The sequence below is a fragment of the Passer montanus genome, unplaced genomic scaffold (assembly GCF_014805655.1).
Source record: "Passer montanus isolate IOZ18808 unplaced genomic scaffold, ASM1480565v1 scaffold12, whole genome shotgun sequence".
NCBI lineage: Eukaryota > Metazoa > Chordata > Aves > Passeriformes > Passeridae > Passer > Passer montanus.
The window spans coordinates 4,506,747-4,522,968 of record NW_024358722.1 but is presented as its reverse complement, the minus strand read 5'-3'; the positions used below and the strand labels follow the sequence as shown (position 1 = coordinate 4,522,968).

Below are 16,222 nucleotides of genomic sequence, written 5' to 3'. Positions count from 1 at the left end.
TCTACCCAAAATCTGACCACATTTCTTCAGGCTGATAAATTACTTTCACATAGAAAATTCTCTCAGGTCTCACAATTTTTGTCATTTTGGCCACAGAGTGAAAATCATCCTTGAGCACTGTTTGATATATTTCACACCTTTCTTTGAAAGGAGAAGGAGTGGAAAAAGCCTCCCTCCAGACAAACACAAACTCCATGCTGTTTGAAAGAACAATGTAGCCGATTCACAATCCAAAGTCTCACTGACAAGCAGTTCCATAGATTCCTTCCCAAGTAAGTTATAATAAGTCAAAATATTACTTACCTCTAAACGTTCAACTTCTGACTTGAATTTCACAAAATCCACATCAAATTCTGTTACATGTGGATCAAGGGTGTCATATGGTTTCTTTTGAAAAATGTGGTAGATATTTTTGAATTTTACTGCCATAAGATCTAGACCTTCAATTGCACAATGAGTTAGTGCATTAAAATTCTGTTCTACAGCTATCATCTCCATTATCTGAAATAAAGATATTATATTCATGCTCATAATGAATTCTTTGTTATTTCCTCTATAACCTAAAACCTAAGTAAAATAAAATATTCAACAACCACTCCTCTAGCTACTGCATTGTTTCTGAGTCAAGTAGCTTCAATACTTGAAACATGGTTAATTCAGTTTTCAACATCAGTTATCACCACAACTCAACACAAATGAAAAAAATCTGTGTTTTTCTCACTGATAAAGAGGGTTTTTTATGTTTTACTGCTAGATCCAATAGGATAATATGGAAAAGGAGTTAAAACATGGCATGCTTACGACAAAAAGATATATCAAAGAATAAAAAAACCCAACCCTACAGATTAGTATGCATATTGAGTGATGAAAAAGTACACCAAAGACTCACAGAATTCTTATCTTGTGATGATTATCATTTTATCCCTTGTCTGACCTTATTCTGTACCAAGAAGTATCTATTACCTTTTCCACTGAAGAATGTTAGTTTAAAATTCCTTCACTGCATTAGCAAGCTAAATGTTAAGATGACACCAAGCAGCAGAATCATCTGAAGAATTGTGCTTGGCAGTAAACATGAGTTTTTAATGTGATTTTAAAAAAAAAAAAAAAAGTGTTTTATTTTTCACATAATTTTAAGCCTCTTAAAATAATTATCTGAGTCTAGATTGATCAGGTTATTTCTCTCCATACTAAAAGAGATAAATTGACACATTGAGAAGGCAATTGTGAGGTAATATAGTCAATCATTGGGATGCCTTAATCTGTGGAAGTGCCTAAATTATTTTAATAGAGAGTTACAGACTCCTTTAAAAGATGATTTAAGAGAATGTATGTTGGCAAGCATCCATTTTGTAAACTGTTCTTTGGAGAAACGCTTCTTCTTTACAAGTAACAACAGCACCCAATATACTCACTTTTTCCAATCTCCTACAAAAAGCTTCAGATTTTCCAAAAATGTACACTTCTGATACTTCCAATGGCTTTCCTCCTAGATTTTCCGAAGTCTCTTGCCTAGCTTCATGGAAGCATTTCTGATATTCTCTCAAGAGATGTATGCATTCCTAAAAAGTGAAGGAATAAATACCATATTCATTATGCTATGCTTATGAGTACTCAAACCTATTGACATTCCAAAGCCATTAGTTATCAGTTAATCTGGTTTCAGCCAAAAGGCAACAACAACTTAAACACAGTGGGTTTTTTTCATTATCTGAAGAAAGTGTTTGCAACATATGAACGAACATACAGCAGAAGAGCACAGTGAACCAGAGAGTGGTGGTGAATGGTGATGCATCCAGTTGGCAGCCAGTCACTACTGGTGCCCCCAGGGATCAGCGCTGGGCCCAGTCTTGTTTAACATCTTCACTGATGATCTGGATAAGGGGACTGAGCCCACCATCAGCTGATTTGCAGATGTGGGTGTCAGTGTCGATCTGCTGGAGGGTAGGAGGGCTCTGCAGAGGGACCTGGACAGGCTGGATAAATGGGCTGAATCCAGCAATTTGGTGTTTAACAAGACCAAATGCTGTGTCCTGCACTTTGGTCACAAAAACCCCCTGCAGCACTACAGGCTGGGGACAGTGGCCAGGCAGAAAGGGACCTGGGGGTACTGGTTGATGGCAGACTGAACACGAGCCAGCAGTGTGCTCACATGGCCAAGAAGGCCAGCGGCATCCTGGCCTCTATGAACAATAGTGTGGTCAGCAGGACTAGGGAAGTGATTCTTCCTCTGTATTCTATGCCTTTTGGGGAAGATAGGAACTCAGTAAATGAGGTCCAGAAAAAGAGAAGGTGGAAATGAAGTAGACATTGGCAACCAGTATTCCCATAGCTGCACACATTTTGCCATAGCAAATTGCATTCGCTTAATTTGTTCTTAATAGGTCACCATCAGATGAAGAAGAGGAAGACTGTCTTAACACTGACTTTTCATGTTATGCCAATGAAATCTTGTATGGAAAGGAACCACTGTTACAAAGTCAGGGTCTATTCAAACACCAGACTTTCCAGGGTAGAGGAAGATGGTACCATATCAGAGCTATACCCTCCTCCATAGCCCCTCTTCCTCAAGATGGAAAAATGTGCAATATTAATTCCTTGGTTGCACATAAAGCAAAGATGCCAATTCCAAGGTCCGTGAGAGACCACACTGATAACGATGAAGCTATTGTAATTACAATAATGCCCATGGGCTACAAGTTGGGAAAACATTCAAAGCATCATTAAATAAAAAAGCGAAGAGGTGTGAAGCACTTGATACATATTGATGTGGACTTCCTTATGATATCAATAGGTAATCAATAGGTTTGACATGTAAATAATAAAATGCCAAAATACAAACATTGATTTTTCCAATGACTACTGGTGTCTCCTGATCCCAGACTCCATTCAAGCCAGCATCTGTAATGTATGCTTTACATGATGTGACCATTTGGTTTGTAACCTAGGACAGACAAATGAAAAAAGTTTAACAGTAATTTTACGCTTGACAGTAAACTTTCCTGTTTTACAAAATCTAATAAAATTCTCATATACATGTGTCAATACTATCAGATTTGGAATTCACTTGTGGAAATAATAGTGGCTAAAAAATATGTGCAATATATACAACAAACACCCTATAAAAACTCTGAGAACACTCCCAGAAGTATATGCAAGTCCCAGGACATATTTGTAATATGTCAGCAATACATAAACACAGAATGTCATCAATGAAAATTCAAGAACAAAAAGAATTTATTGAATTCCAACTATTCTTCACTTACATTGTTGTCTTTACACTTGCAGCACTTATTTAAGGACTGCTCTTAAAGAATTTTGTATCCCAGCAGTATGGTTTACCTTGATTTCCTGTGGCTATAAAAAGGAAAAAAAATTCTACTTCTCAACAACAAAAATCCAAAGTTAGTAATGACAGAAGCGGAGAGAGGAGTATGTGCAAATACAGAAGACATACTACAGGTAGACAATTTTTGTGTTTATTAAATAATATGAACAATTCAAAACAATTCTCTTGATGGTGTTGTTTGGGTTTTGCCTTTTTTCTTTTATATGTCCTCTGTATTCTTTGCACATATATTTGTAACTCTGTCATGTATTGTATTAGTAGCTAGTTTTTCCAGTGCTTTTCCATGGCCTTTCTCATGGCAGAAAGACAAAACAAATTCCAGAGCTCCAAGCCCTGGGAGGTACAAGGCCCCAGCACTATCTTGGTTCTACCAGGGAACCAAAGCTGAGAACTCTCTGAGATGCATTCTCATGGACAAAGCACAGCTAGTGCTGAAAGGGGAACTCCAGAGAAGGGGCTTGACCTGGAGGAAAATTGCAACACCATTTGTATTCCTAATTGGTGCTTTTTATCAATTATGCTAATTTCCTAAAACCTACAAATGTGTACTCATCCTTGCAGGGGTGGGCTATTGCGGACATTTTTCCATAACTGCCTCTGACGCCTTCATTAAAGATCCTCTTTTATATTACCTCCTTATTAAAATTATCTTGAGTTTCATTTCCAGGCTGGGAAAAAGGCAACACTGACGTGAGGGTACTGTAAAGCACAACTTAAGTACCCCTAGCTGAAAAAAGCCTGGAAACTGCCATACCAAAGGCAGCCTCAAACTTTAAGAAAATTCCTGATAAAGTTGGACATAGGACGTCTAGTGTCACTTCTGATGATCATTAAGTGGAAACAAACAGTAAATAGGGACCTTAAACCCTATTAAAATATAGATGTTTCCTTGCTATTTCAAGCATAGCTTCATATAACCAGATTGTTATTAGCCTCTGTAGTGAAATACGCACTCCCTTAAAACATTAAATAATAGACAGTAGCAAAAGTCAATATACAAATGTAAAAAGAACCATTATATGACAGGTAGTATTTACATAATGTGATATATAGAAAATAGCCATAGCCATTAATAGATACAGATTCAAAAGAGCACATACTTCTAAATATCCTAGTTCAAATTAAAATGTAACAAAATTTTATGCTGAACCCTGTGGTATAAAGAAACAAAAAATGTGTGTCTGTGTAATGAGGGTGTACTGTGAATTTCCCTGAATGCTTACTGCAGGTGTGTGGTTTAGTTAGGAAGGATTTCTTTGCTATAAAATCATTGTACAGTGCAGTGAATACCTGGATTCTGCAAAAGACATTGGTATAAACACATAACCAGTTTTAATTTTCTCTTTAAGGAGGGAAAGTTTATTATCTGAAATTCAATTAACTTTTCAAGTATGACTTGCTTCGGAAAACAGGAATGTTTTATCTTTCTCACTTTTTGGAGGAACAGCCTAGTCAGATTGATGGCCATCTGCCATTAGGTCATCCAAGCTGAGAAAAAACTACTTACCTTTATAAGTAATGATGTAATTCTCTCAGAAGTATTGTAATATTTTGAAACACGGTGAATCATTTGTACAGTCTTTATCAAGTATGGTAATCCCCGTGTCATTAATACCTCAAAGCAGAGTTTCAAGAAAAAAAATTACTTCATATTCTTAGCAACTATATTTCCATTCTATTGTCAACTTCTAAATTACGTATTTCCCTAAGTCACATGAATCAATCTTTAAAATGTCATGGCATCTTACCAAAAGTTTTCTTATTAAAAACAACTAACCATGCTCAATAAGATTTCAAACATCAACTTACAAGAACAATAAATGGCTAAGTTTGATCATTGGCTAAGAAATCAGATTAAAGACTTTACAAGATAAAATAATTTTAATATTCTATTTTGATGAACAAAACTGAACATTGATTCAAAATGTAAAGGTTCCAGTTTTTGGTGCAATTGGAAGTATTTTTCTGACGGCACTTTTCTGTGGTGGATGTTTTTGTTTTCCTTCAGGTAAGGCTGCTAATGTACTTTCATTGTGATAACAATCTTAATATAAAATGTTTCATTTAGACACTTCAGAAATCTCATTAATTAATTGTCACAATGTTAGTTTCATTAACAAATGCCTAATTCTTTCAAGCATCACATCAAACATCTAAATCTTTCACATATTTTCTGAAATCAATGTTCACATTGTTAAAATCATACTGTGTCATTACAAACACTCAGTAGCTTAAACACTTCCAAAGTATTTTGGCAGGAAAAAAAAAAAAGAAAAAGAAAAGATAAAACATTATAATTCATTAACATTATCAGGGAGTTGTCAAAGTTACAATTCAGAACATCAGGAAAGTAATTTTGACTGTCACCCCTCAATGGAGAAGCCAAGCTCCTGTAATTAAATTTGAGTTGCAAACTCAAACTCCTACTGTGAATAGACATAGAAGGCATTTGCATTTAGCAAGAGTGTGAAATAAATGCTATATAGTACAAAACAACCATCTGTGTCCATATTGTTCATCACCAATACCACTCCTGAAATGGAATCAGGAGATTCTGGGTCTACAGGTTTTCTTTTTCAATCCTTGACAAAAAATAAAACCCTGAATATTGGACTGTGTCTAAACAGAGAACTCCAATTAACCATCCTGTATTAGTAAAATTATGAACTCTTCAACGGGTTTGCACCCACTAATGTCTGTCTTTGTGATACAAATAATTTTATCTTCATAACATCCATGGATATAGTTCATCACTATGGCCTGGTACCTGGCACCCTTTAGTGGTACCTTAAAGAGCTGAAGATAAACAGCTTAGTGACACTGCTTATCATACTTGCCTCTTATACTATTCCATGCAATATGAGCTCTACGTCATACCAAAGTCCTTTTCCTTGCCCTCAGTTACAACTTTGTAGTAGGATCCTAAGCTGCCAGAGATTCAAGAGAAATGCAACACTTCCTGACAGAGGGCTGGAGGCATATAGGACCAAAACATGAAGGACTCAAAACCAATGAAGAATGAGCACTATTTTTCTAGGGTATTTACTCCTTTCATCCTATTCTGCAACAATCATTAGGCAAATACACCTTTATAATAATTCATAGTTATTATACCAAATAACAAATATCTTGAACTGCCACTGAATGGTGTACCTGGATAACCAATTGTCTAAATTCTGACTGGCAGGTACTTCTGCAAACAGAAGCAAATAATAATGTACTCTATATTAAAAAAACGTTTTGCCCATTTAGGACCTTGTAAGGTTTTATTATTTTCTATATAACTGAAATGTTGGTACTTTGGTTACAGTTATGTGATCGTTGACACATATGGCATTTTCAGGGGAAGACATAATTTGGAGATTTTCGTATTATGAAATATGTAGCTGGTTTAATTGCTTTTAAAAATAACACCAGCAGCAGGACTAACTTATTAGACAATCATATGTATTTATGTTTATTTACTAAATACATATTTCAAATACTATATTTATGAAATATATAATAAAATAATGCTTCAACATTTAGCTTGAGAAGCTTTTAGAAAAAAATCAGGAAAACTAGAAATGTAAATTAGAAAAAAATACTTTAAAGTAAATATAAGGAAGACAAACTTTATTTTGCTCTGGAATTTCTATGTAAATACCTAAACTATGCATAAAGAATGGTGAAAAGCATACTTACAACATCAGTGGTATAAAGGGGCTGACAAACTTTTTCAAGTGTCCTTAGGTATCTCACATTATCCTTCGATTCATTTGCTGCATCTGTGATTTTGCCATCTAATTCTTGCCACGACTAGTGGGAAAAGAGTACTGTGAACAACTTCATACATAGTGAACTTTGTACATAGTGAACTATTTCTTTAACTTGCACTCACTCTCCAGAAGTAAACTTTGGTAAAAGAATTTTAAAGAGGCATTGACAAAGCAGACAATAAAAGTTAATTTATTGTATTTATTACACATATAATGTATTTTATGTTCACTTTTGGCTGTATCCCTGAAATGTCTTGTTCTTTGTCTGGACAGACTCAGCACACCAGCAACAGATCTAAATTTTCCCCTTCTAATCCTCCTTGGCAAATCTCTCTTAGATTAAATAAAAACAAACAAGGAAACAATAACCTTTATAGTAAAAAAAAAAAAAAACATAAAAAAGAAAAAAAATATTACCTTTAGTATTTTAGAGTGTGCAACTTTCAGAACATTGACAACAGCTTTACAGTTTTGTCCTTTGATCTGTTCGATAATAAAGTTCAGTTTAGCAGACATGTATTTCCAGTTCTCCAATTCCATCAGTGGACCTGAATCCTTAGCTTCTCTCCTTAGCTGTTTGCTCTCAATCAGGACCTGCAACCCAATTGAAAAAAAAAAAATCAAATGTCTACTACAGCAAATAGACAAGTCATTATAGAGAAGAAACACTCTTGAGAAACTCACTTAGAAAGGAACAAGCTTGCAGTTACTGACACATGAAAATTATTCCCATTTGGAAAAGCTTTCTAAGTCTGAATTGCACTTAATTATATTCTCAAACTGAAATTAAGGCAATTAATATATATGTTCAATTGCTGTCATACCCTGGGTGAATATCAGAATATACAGATAAGCCTTTAATCAGAATCTGTGGATTGAAATGCACCAAATGTAATTTCACTTGTCCAGAACTTCAAGAATAAGTTTAATAAAAGTATTAGATATCAGTCATAAATGTATCCATTTGTATGTTGATAAATGTGCAGTCAGCTCTTTTTACATGTCTTTGACATTTTTATTCTTGTAGCGAAACACACTAGCTATAGTATGCCTTCTAAGGAGAGTATGTCCCTGCCTACACAGATTCATATTTTGATGAAGGATTCTCTCTTTTTCATGGAAGTCTCAGACACTAGCATCTTGGATAACTGAGACCTTACCATGCAAGACTTACACAGGATAAAATATGCCCTGCTGGTCCTGCTCAAAAACATTGATAAGAGCAGTACTTCCCACCACAAGTGGCAGCAGAAACTTAACAGGTAATGTACAACTAGGTATGCTCTATACATATACATACGTGGTCCTCATCAGTGTTATTAGTCCTGCAACTCTCTGTTATCTTCTTACTATTTGTGAATTAAGTGTTCAGAAACTCTTATTCTCCCTAGACTGTAAATTCCTAGGCATAAGGACTATCCACTTCCCTTGTGCATAGAAGCAGAGCGCTTCTCTTAATTTGGGTGAAGATGCAGCTGAAGCCTTTGGCAAACTTCAGGCAATTCTCACACATAATTTATAAATATCCATCCATATTCATGCTGAATTGATGCATTAAAACAGCAACTTACATGTTCAATTTGTTTATACCATATCATAAGTACTTCCTCTAGCTGGTTAACTGTGTCATAATTGTCAGCAGCTGCAGTTATTTTATCAAAGGTCTGGAGTTCAGAAAAATTAATGTGATCTATTTTTTTCAACTCAACTGTTCCTTCAATGCATGCTGCAGCACCTGAGAAAAAGGCAAGTACAATACCAAGTACAGTTAAGACTTTAAATAAATTTCCACCAGTCAAAGCAATTTAAATTTGAAAATATACATCTGCAGTCAGGGTTTCTTTGATAGAATAGCAATTTACTGCACTCACATAAAGCAGAAATATCTGATTTTAAATGCAGTGATACTCCTTAAAAGCAATGTGTGACTATTTTCTTAAGAAAATAATCCACCCATGTATATATTATGCAAGTAATGGATAATTTTATTTTTCCTTGCAGAATGTGAGAAGTTCCTTATCTATGCACTACCACTACCTTTAAACAGAAATCCTTAAGCAGAATCCCTCTAGTTTGTTTCCTAAATGCAATGCTTACCTCCTAAAAATGAAATGTATTTCTTAATTGTTTCCACAAAATTCTGCTTGTCTTTTGTATCCTCTTTGGACTGACCTAAATCACCCCAATTACTTGTTTCAAGGATAGCAGGGAGAAAAACCTTTTCTATTACATCTTTAATACCAGGTAGGAGTCCATCAGTGGCATCCAAAACACCAAAGGAAATTTCCTGCAGTGTAAAAATATTATTGTTATCAAAGCAGCAGCTTACACTAGAAACAGTATTATAAGTTCTATGTATTTTTATAAAAGCACTCCAATATGCCAAACAAAACTTTAAGGAGAGAAAATCATTATATAACATACCTACATTGTGCCCATAAGATAGTACTTTCAATAAAAAAAGAAGTCAACAATTATTTAATACAGTTTAAAAAAGCTGTCTAGTTATGTTTTTGTTACATCAGTCTATCACACAAAGTTTGGAAATTCTGAAATGGTAGAAAAATGCCCTCACCCACAATTAGGGACTAATTCATTAATTGCAAGTAGGAAAAAACTCTCTGAATGTCCTTATCTGAAATTATATAAGAAGCAATTATCTGATTAAATATATATTATTTTGAATCAAGTTACTTTTTTTCCTACTCTCCAAAACAAAACTTTAGAAGGTCTGACTATTTCTAATATTCCAGTATTTAAAATGTCCTTAAAATAAGCAAGTATTAACATACATCATGTAACAAACTTCTTAGAATATAAATTTTCTTTCCTTATCCCTTCAGCATTTGGAATTAATTGGGAAGGTATTTGATGCAAAAGTGATATTTATGACCAATACTGAGGCCCTTGAAAAAGACAGAACTTGTATCATAATTTTGATAGTGTTTATTCTCCTTCACCTCCTTGGGTCTCAAAAGGAATGGAATATTTTAATATAAAATACAAAGCATGTAAAATAATAATGGATTTTCTGTCTGAAGAATTTGAAATAATACTAATTACAAGATACATATGTGAAACTATTTGTTATCAATTTACAGTCCCTTAAGCACTGCCCAAATGCTAAGACATGTAGCTATGAACAGTAACGAAGCCCACACTTATATAAGAATTTGTCTTGTAAAGCAGAAAATCACACGTCACATAATTTACACAGGGTAAATGTTAATTTTGTATTTTATTTATCAAAACACATTAAAAGGTACAGGTAAACTTTTTGTCTCCTGGTATTTGCAATAAAGTCTTCTCAGTGTTTCCTTGTAGCTTAGGGATTTTGATCACAATTAAAATATACTTAACAGCTTTGACCATTTGAAAAATATCGAGGAGAATGAGAAATTAATGTTTATTTCTTTAACAAGAACCCTGTAGGACACTAAATTCACAAGTATTTGATGAGGTGATACAGCTATTTGTTGTTTACCCAAAATGGAGAGCAAAAAAGTTACCACTAATTTTAGTTATGTGACAACTGTGAAAAAAATAATGAAACAAAAAATAGCTGTTTTTAAAGTTTTTATTTGTTAAAATAAATGAGAGAGTACCTCATGTATAGTTTTATCATTTATGGATGTGTCATTCTTATAGCGAATGAAATAGAAGCATAGTCCCATGATTTTGTCCGGTGTCTTCTCCAAATAAAATTGAAAAATTTTATTTCCTTGTTCAACATCTGGAATTATCCGACCACACTCTGAAAAGGAATTTCATAGGTATGACTCTATTTTAAAATGAGGGTATTATAAAATGCTTAAAATCAATATAAGGAAATAAAATTGAACATATAAATAATTTATTTTCTTCTTTTATCAGAAAACAAAAACCACTATCATTTCTAACTGTAATTAATTACACGATTACAAAACTACACTGTAATTAATTACACGATTACAAAACTACACTAAACATATAACATGTATCTTACAAACATATTTGGGTGCATTGTAATGCACTGAAAAGGGAATTTGCTCAGGCCCATAGTTCTGAAACAATTTGCTGGTGACTAAGATACTTTATTTTCATTTATCCTACCATAAAAGATGTCAGGTCTAAGTGAGAAAAGAGAGACTTCGAGATGGCCTCACGTCCTCTGCAGATATATTCCTATGCAATTTGATAGCTCAATATAAATAAGTAACAGAACAATATTTGCAGTAATTAGTGAATCATTAGTGATTTCAGATATTACATTCTAATTCTCTACCACACGTGAAATGTGAAAAATTTCAAATATTTATAATAAATGAAAATTCAGAGACAGATTTTATGGAAGTGCTTTCTAATGAACTCTGGGCAAAACTCACGTATGAAAAAGTCACAACCAATTCAGTACTTCAAAATAACACTTTATAGTCTTTCTTCCAGGAATGGCTAAAATTGAGATTTTGTTTTTCCTAAACAATTTGACTTGAAGCAAGCATTTAAAATACAAATTTTCAGTCCTCAGAGCAAAAGCTTAAAAAATTCTGAACAAGCAAAAGCAGATTTTATTCTGAGAAACCTCAGACTAAATGAACAATAGAATGCACTGTTACATGTGCTTGTATTATTATTCCTAAACATTTACCTATTCCTCGTGGATCTCCTTCTTGATAAAAAATTTTCAGTGATTTTCTTCCTCCCTTGGCAAAAAACGAATCAAAGGCATCGAACTGTTAAATCAAAGAGTGAATATGTGTTACTCAAAATATTTTTATGTGCCTTTAAGAAGTGCAAAACTAATTTGACCATGCTACTGTTTAAAGTTTTGTTGACACTGCTTATCCCCAAATGTTTATCCCCAGTGTTTATCCCCAAATATTGTGAGAAGATAGGAAGTGTCCAGCTGAAGGACTCAGCCATGGTAGTGGTTTCTTCCTCATAAAAAATAAAAAAGGTCGTAAGTTTAGCAAGCATGTGTGGAAATGCATCACCTGTTCAGGATACAAAGGATACACTTCTAGCTGTGGTATATTTCTTACGAACATGGATTTTTCCCCCAAATAAACAAATATTAAAGCTGAATCAGAACAGTGATGGGAAAATGAGTGACACCCAGGTTGATGGAACTTAAAGCCACTCTTGTGAGAAGATATTGCATGAAAATAAAAGAAGTAAAAGCAAGCCAGCTCTAGAAGTGCATTTCATTTTTGTTAACAGCACTAGTGAATAATAAGGTTAAAGCAGAGAAAAAATCATTAAAAAGAGACACCCTCAAAATAATGAAGGAAAGAATTGTCAAAGTGCTGAAATGCAGTGACAAAAAGCAGGAAAAAATTCACTACTACAAGAAGAACTCCAGCTTGTGAAGAAAAGGAGAACAAACAGTAACTTTGAGGCTAGTATGATTCTACACAGAACGTAAGATGTGAACTGTTCCCACAGCTACTGATTCTGCAAAGAATAATTCTGCTGTTTGAAGTCCATGTGGTTCTCACACCCACTGTGTGAATATATATGCAGGCTAGCACTTTAGAGGGCAAAAGCTAACTCATGGCTATCAAATCATATGTTTATGGGAATTTATTAAATGACAATTTGGTGAGGGACAATGTTGAAACAGCCCCAACAGCCTAAACTGTTTATAAATAAAGTAAAACTGGGAGCAGGAAAATATTCAACCACAATAATTTTTCAGGTGATCCTGGTGACAGCTAAAAAAACCCCCAACGCAACCAAACCCCAAAAAAAAATAAACAAACAGAAAAACTCCAGACCAAAACCAAATACAAAAAAATCCCTCAAGAACCCAAAGTTTCTCAATTTCTCAAGTGCTGGGATTAGTCAAACTTGGTGTAGAACAGCAGTTTCACATTAAATCAGAATGATTTCAAACTATGTATCATTTAGGAAATGTAAAAAAGGGGCAATACTTTGCACACCTCTCTGTTGTGTAAGCAGAAAAAAACAAACAAATGAGGCTAAGTACATTTTATTATATAAAAATATCAATAAACAAATGCAATCTAAACACATTTGGATTAAGGCTAAATTTGGCTTTTAATTGTAAAACTCAAATTCTAAGAATTAACTTGTTTCATCAAAGGAGAGACTATCTGGCTGAGTTTTAAATGCTAAGTCAAATATCTCTTTACAGCAAAAGTAACATCAATCAGGTGCAACAACAGCCAAATAACAAAAATGTAATCAGGGAAGTTGAGTCGTGTCTTTTCACAACAGCCATACTGAGTTTTAATAATCTATTAAAAGTACAGTTTAACGGTTTCCTCCTGTTTGTTTAATCACTTTGAAACATCATGAAAGACAACACTAAACACACAAAAATAATGAAAGCTTTCAGAATTTCCATAGATTTGAGATCTATACACTCTGCAAACCCACTTAACCCAATCTTTTAAACATCCAAACATAAATAAAGCACTCAAAACTGAAATTTCTTAGTGGGTCTTTCAAATATTTCCATAATATTTAAAGGTGCAAGATTAATCTTCCTTCTTATCACTAACAACATGCCAATTTTCAAAATGCTCCCGTAAGTTACACTTTTGCACAATCCTATAATTTCATTGAGAACTTGCCTAACAAACAAAAGTGATCATAATTAGAAGATAATAAAGTCAGTCTGAGATGGATGAAACTGTTTGGAACTGGTAGATGTGAAAAGAAACCCTTCAATCAAAATAACAGCAGTATTTATATTTTTCTTGAGGTAAGAAAGATGAAAAAGCCACAATCAAAAATTGGGGATATTTGCAAATCTGCCGGGAAACTCAGCTGAAAGATTTAGTCAGGTATCGTTTTAGATGATTGTGTGCCTTAGTAATCACATTTTCTGGCAGAAACAATCAAAATGATGGATAACTTTCTATCAAAGGGGTAATCCGCTACATATTTTAAATAAAAATTTAAATAAACAGGCATACAGAACAGACTCACCGAAGGGACGTCCAATATCATTTCCTCCACAGTTGTTAAGTCTAAGCCTACACTGGCACTGAGAACTTCAAATATGTATTTATATGAAGCATTAACTTTTGCTCTTCGATCTTCTCTTGCTTTTTCATATTGAATCTAAAACATAAAGCAAGACTTTCAAGCTAAAAATAAATTAAGTGATCACAACAATTACCTTCTACTTAACTTGCAACTAATGCTAAAATCTACTGTCTTGTATTTACAGCTGCAAAATGCCCTAATTTTAGAAATATCTAAATTTTCAGAGTCTAAGAGAAGAACAAATTATTAAGTATTATTATAAGATGTGAAGTCAAATCTGAGGATATGTCAAGGAAAACAAACATTAAGAATATTACAGTCAGATTTTAAGATTTTTATGTGACCTTAACTGGCTTCCTTGTTCACTATCAAAATTTCAATTTATTAAATTAATACAAAAAGGTTAAACAGCCATTTAAAAAAAAAGTAGCTAGCGTGGGTAAATATTTGCAGGAACTAAGCTGAATACAGCTTTGCTTCTATGTAAATTATTCAGCTAATATCTCCTGCTTCTGACTTCTATTACTTAAAAATTTTAAAATATTACAAACATGGGAAAAAATACTTTCTGCCAGAAATAATTTAGTAAAATAACTGAGTCTAAACAAAAATAAAATAAATAAATAAAAGATTTAAACTAATGATTAATATAAACTGAATTTAATATTCTGAGGAAAGAATCAGAAACTTATAACCTTTCTTGCTTTGTGGCTTTGCACGCTCGGAACTCCACTAGGGCGGTAAATCTTAGAAAAACTTTGACTTCCAAAAGAACGAGACGAAGAGGAAAGGCTCCCTAAACGTTGAGCCGTTTGAGAAAATCTGGCTACTTCCTCTGCAGTAGCTGAACCTTTTTTAGAATTTTTTCGTACCCCTGCCATTCTAAAATCTGAAATTTGAAAAGAGAAGATCATGTTTATAACAATCCAGACATTTCAAGTCTACTTTTCGCAGAAGACGGGAGCATCGCAAATCTGACTTTCCAGGTATATAAATTTAATAGCCTCATCAAATCTTCTTCCAGTTCTTAAAATATCAGATATTATATACATTTTTATGATAGGTTACAAATGTCAAGATAAGGATCAAGATATTTTTTATAAACAATTTTTCATACATGTGCGTTTTGTGGAGTGAATGCATCTCTATAAAATAAATATGTTTTAAAATAAAAATAATTTCAGTGCATATCTGATTACTGAGAAATGGCTTCAAACAGAAATAACATATTTCATTGTGGTTTCTAAAATATATACCTAAATTCAGCAACTTAGAAAAGACTTGCATACACAGAAATTGCTATTCTGTTCAGTGTACAATTACAATAAGTATCAAGATAACTACCAAGAAACAGTTATTATGAGGCCTAAGAGCAGCCTCCTACTGCTGTAACAGTGTTATACACTCTCTTAGCCATTATTATCTGATTTGGGAAATGAAAACTCAAAGAGCAAGACATGAAAAGCAACACTTGAAAAGCAACACCTGGTTGTGCATTACTTGCTCCTTATTTTTGCCCATGTAATAGGTGAAAAATTTGCTGATGTTTTTAGGCATGCAATCACCTGCTACAGAAAGTGTTCATCTGTTTCTTGAAGCAAATGCACCACCAAAAAAAAAAAAAAGGCAAAAAAATTTAGGAAAGTCACAAAAAAACCCCAAGTGAAATGTAAATTAATTATATTTATTTCTTTTTCTTCATGTTTCTATGACTGGCTTGGTCATCTACAAGGTTAGCAGTGGTACTTTCCTCCTTGATCATTCCACTCCAGTGGAATATGTTGGATGCTCATTTCCCTGCCATTTAACTGGTTCGCTTTTAGCTGATACTTTCCCCTAAAGCACAAGATGAGAGAGCTGGGGTTCTCGCAGCTTTCTTTAAAAAACTCATAAAGGCTGCATTGTCCCTGGCTCTCCAAAACCTATATTCAAGATACCTGGCGGTCCAGGTGCGAGTCTCACACTTTCAAAAACCTATGTGAGCTCTATCTGCCCCTTTCTCCCGGCTGGAATAACAAACATGCTTTTATGTCAAAACCTCCTTTCCTTCCCTCCAGGATGCCCCAAACCTTCTCTACAGGAACTGTTCATTCAAGGAAAGTAGGTCTGGCTTCCAGCA

The 16,222-nt window shown here is 33.9% G+C and overlaps 1 protein-coding gene across 1 annotated transcript in view; it reads right to left on the bottom strand.

The window, feature by feature from the left end:
- DNAH8 (dynein axonemal heavy chain 8) overlaps positions 1 to 15,865 on the bottom strand; it is a 116,433-nt gene extending 100,568 nt beyond the window's left edge. The window contains 13 exon segments of the mRNA XM_039697688.1: positions 304 to 501; positions 1,416 to 1,562; positions 2,843 to 2,944; positions 4,857 to 4,964; positions 7,034 to 7,147; positions 7,525 to 7,701; positions 8,679 to 8,842; positions 9,205 to 9,394; positions 10,713 to 10,861; positions 11,735 to 11,819; positions 14,044 to 14,178; positions 14,799 to 14,992; positions 15,850 to 15,865. Of these exon segments, the coding sequence (XP_039553622.1) occupies positions 304 to 501; positions 1,416 to 1,562; positions 2,843 to 2,944; positions 4,857 to 4,964; positions 7,034 to 7,147; positions 7,525 to 7,701; positions 8,679 to 8,842; positions 9,205 to 9,394; positions 10,713 to 10,861; positions 11,735 to 11,819; positions 14,044 to 14,178; positions 14,799 to 14,992; positions 15,850 to 15,865 (1,779 nt within the window).
- Positions 15,866 to 16,222: the final 357 nt, after the last annotated feature.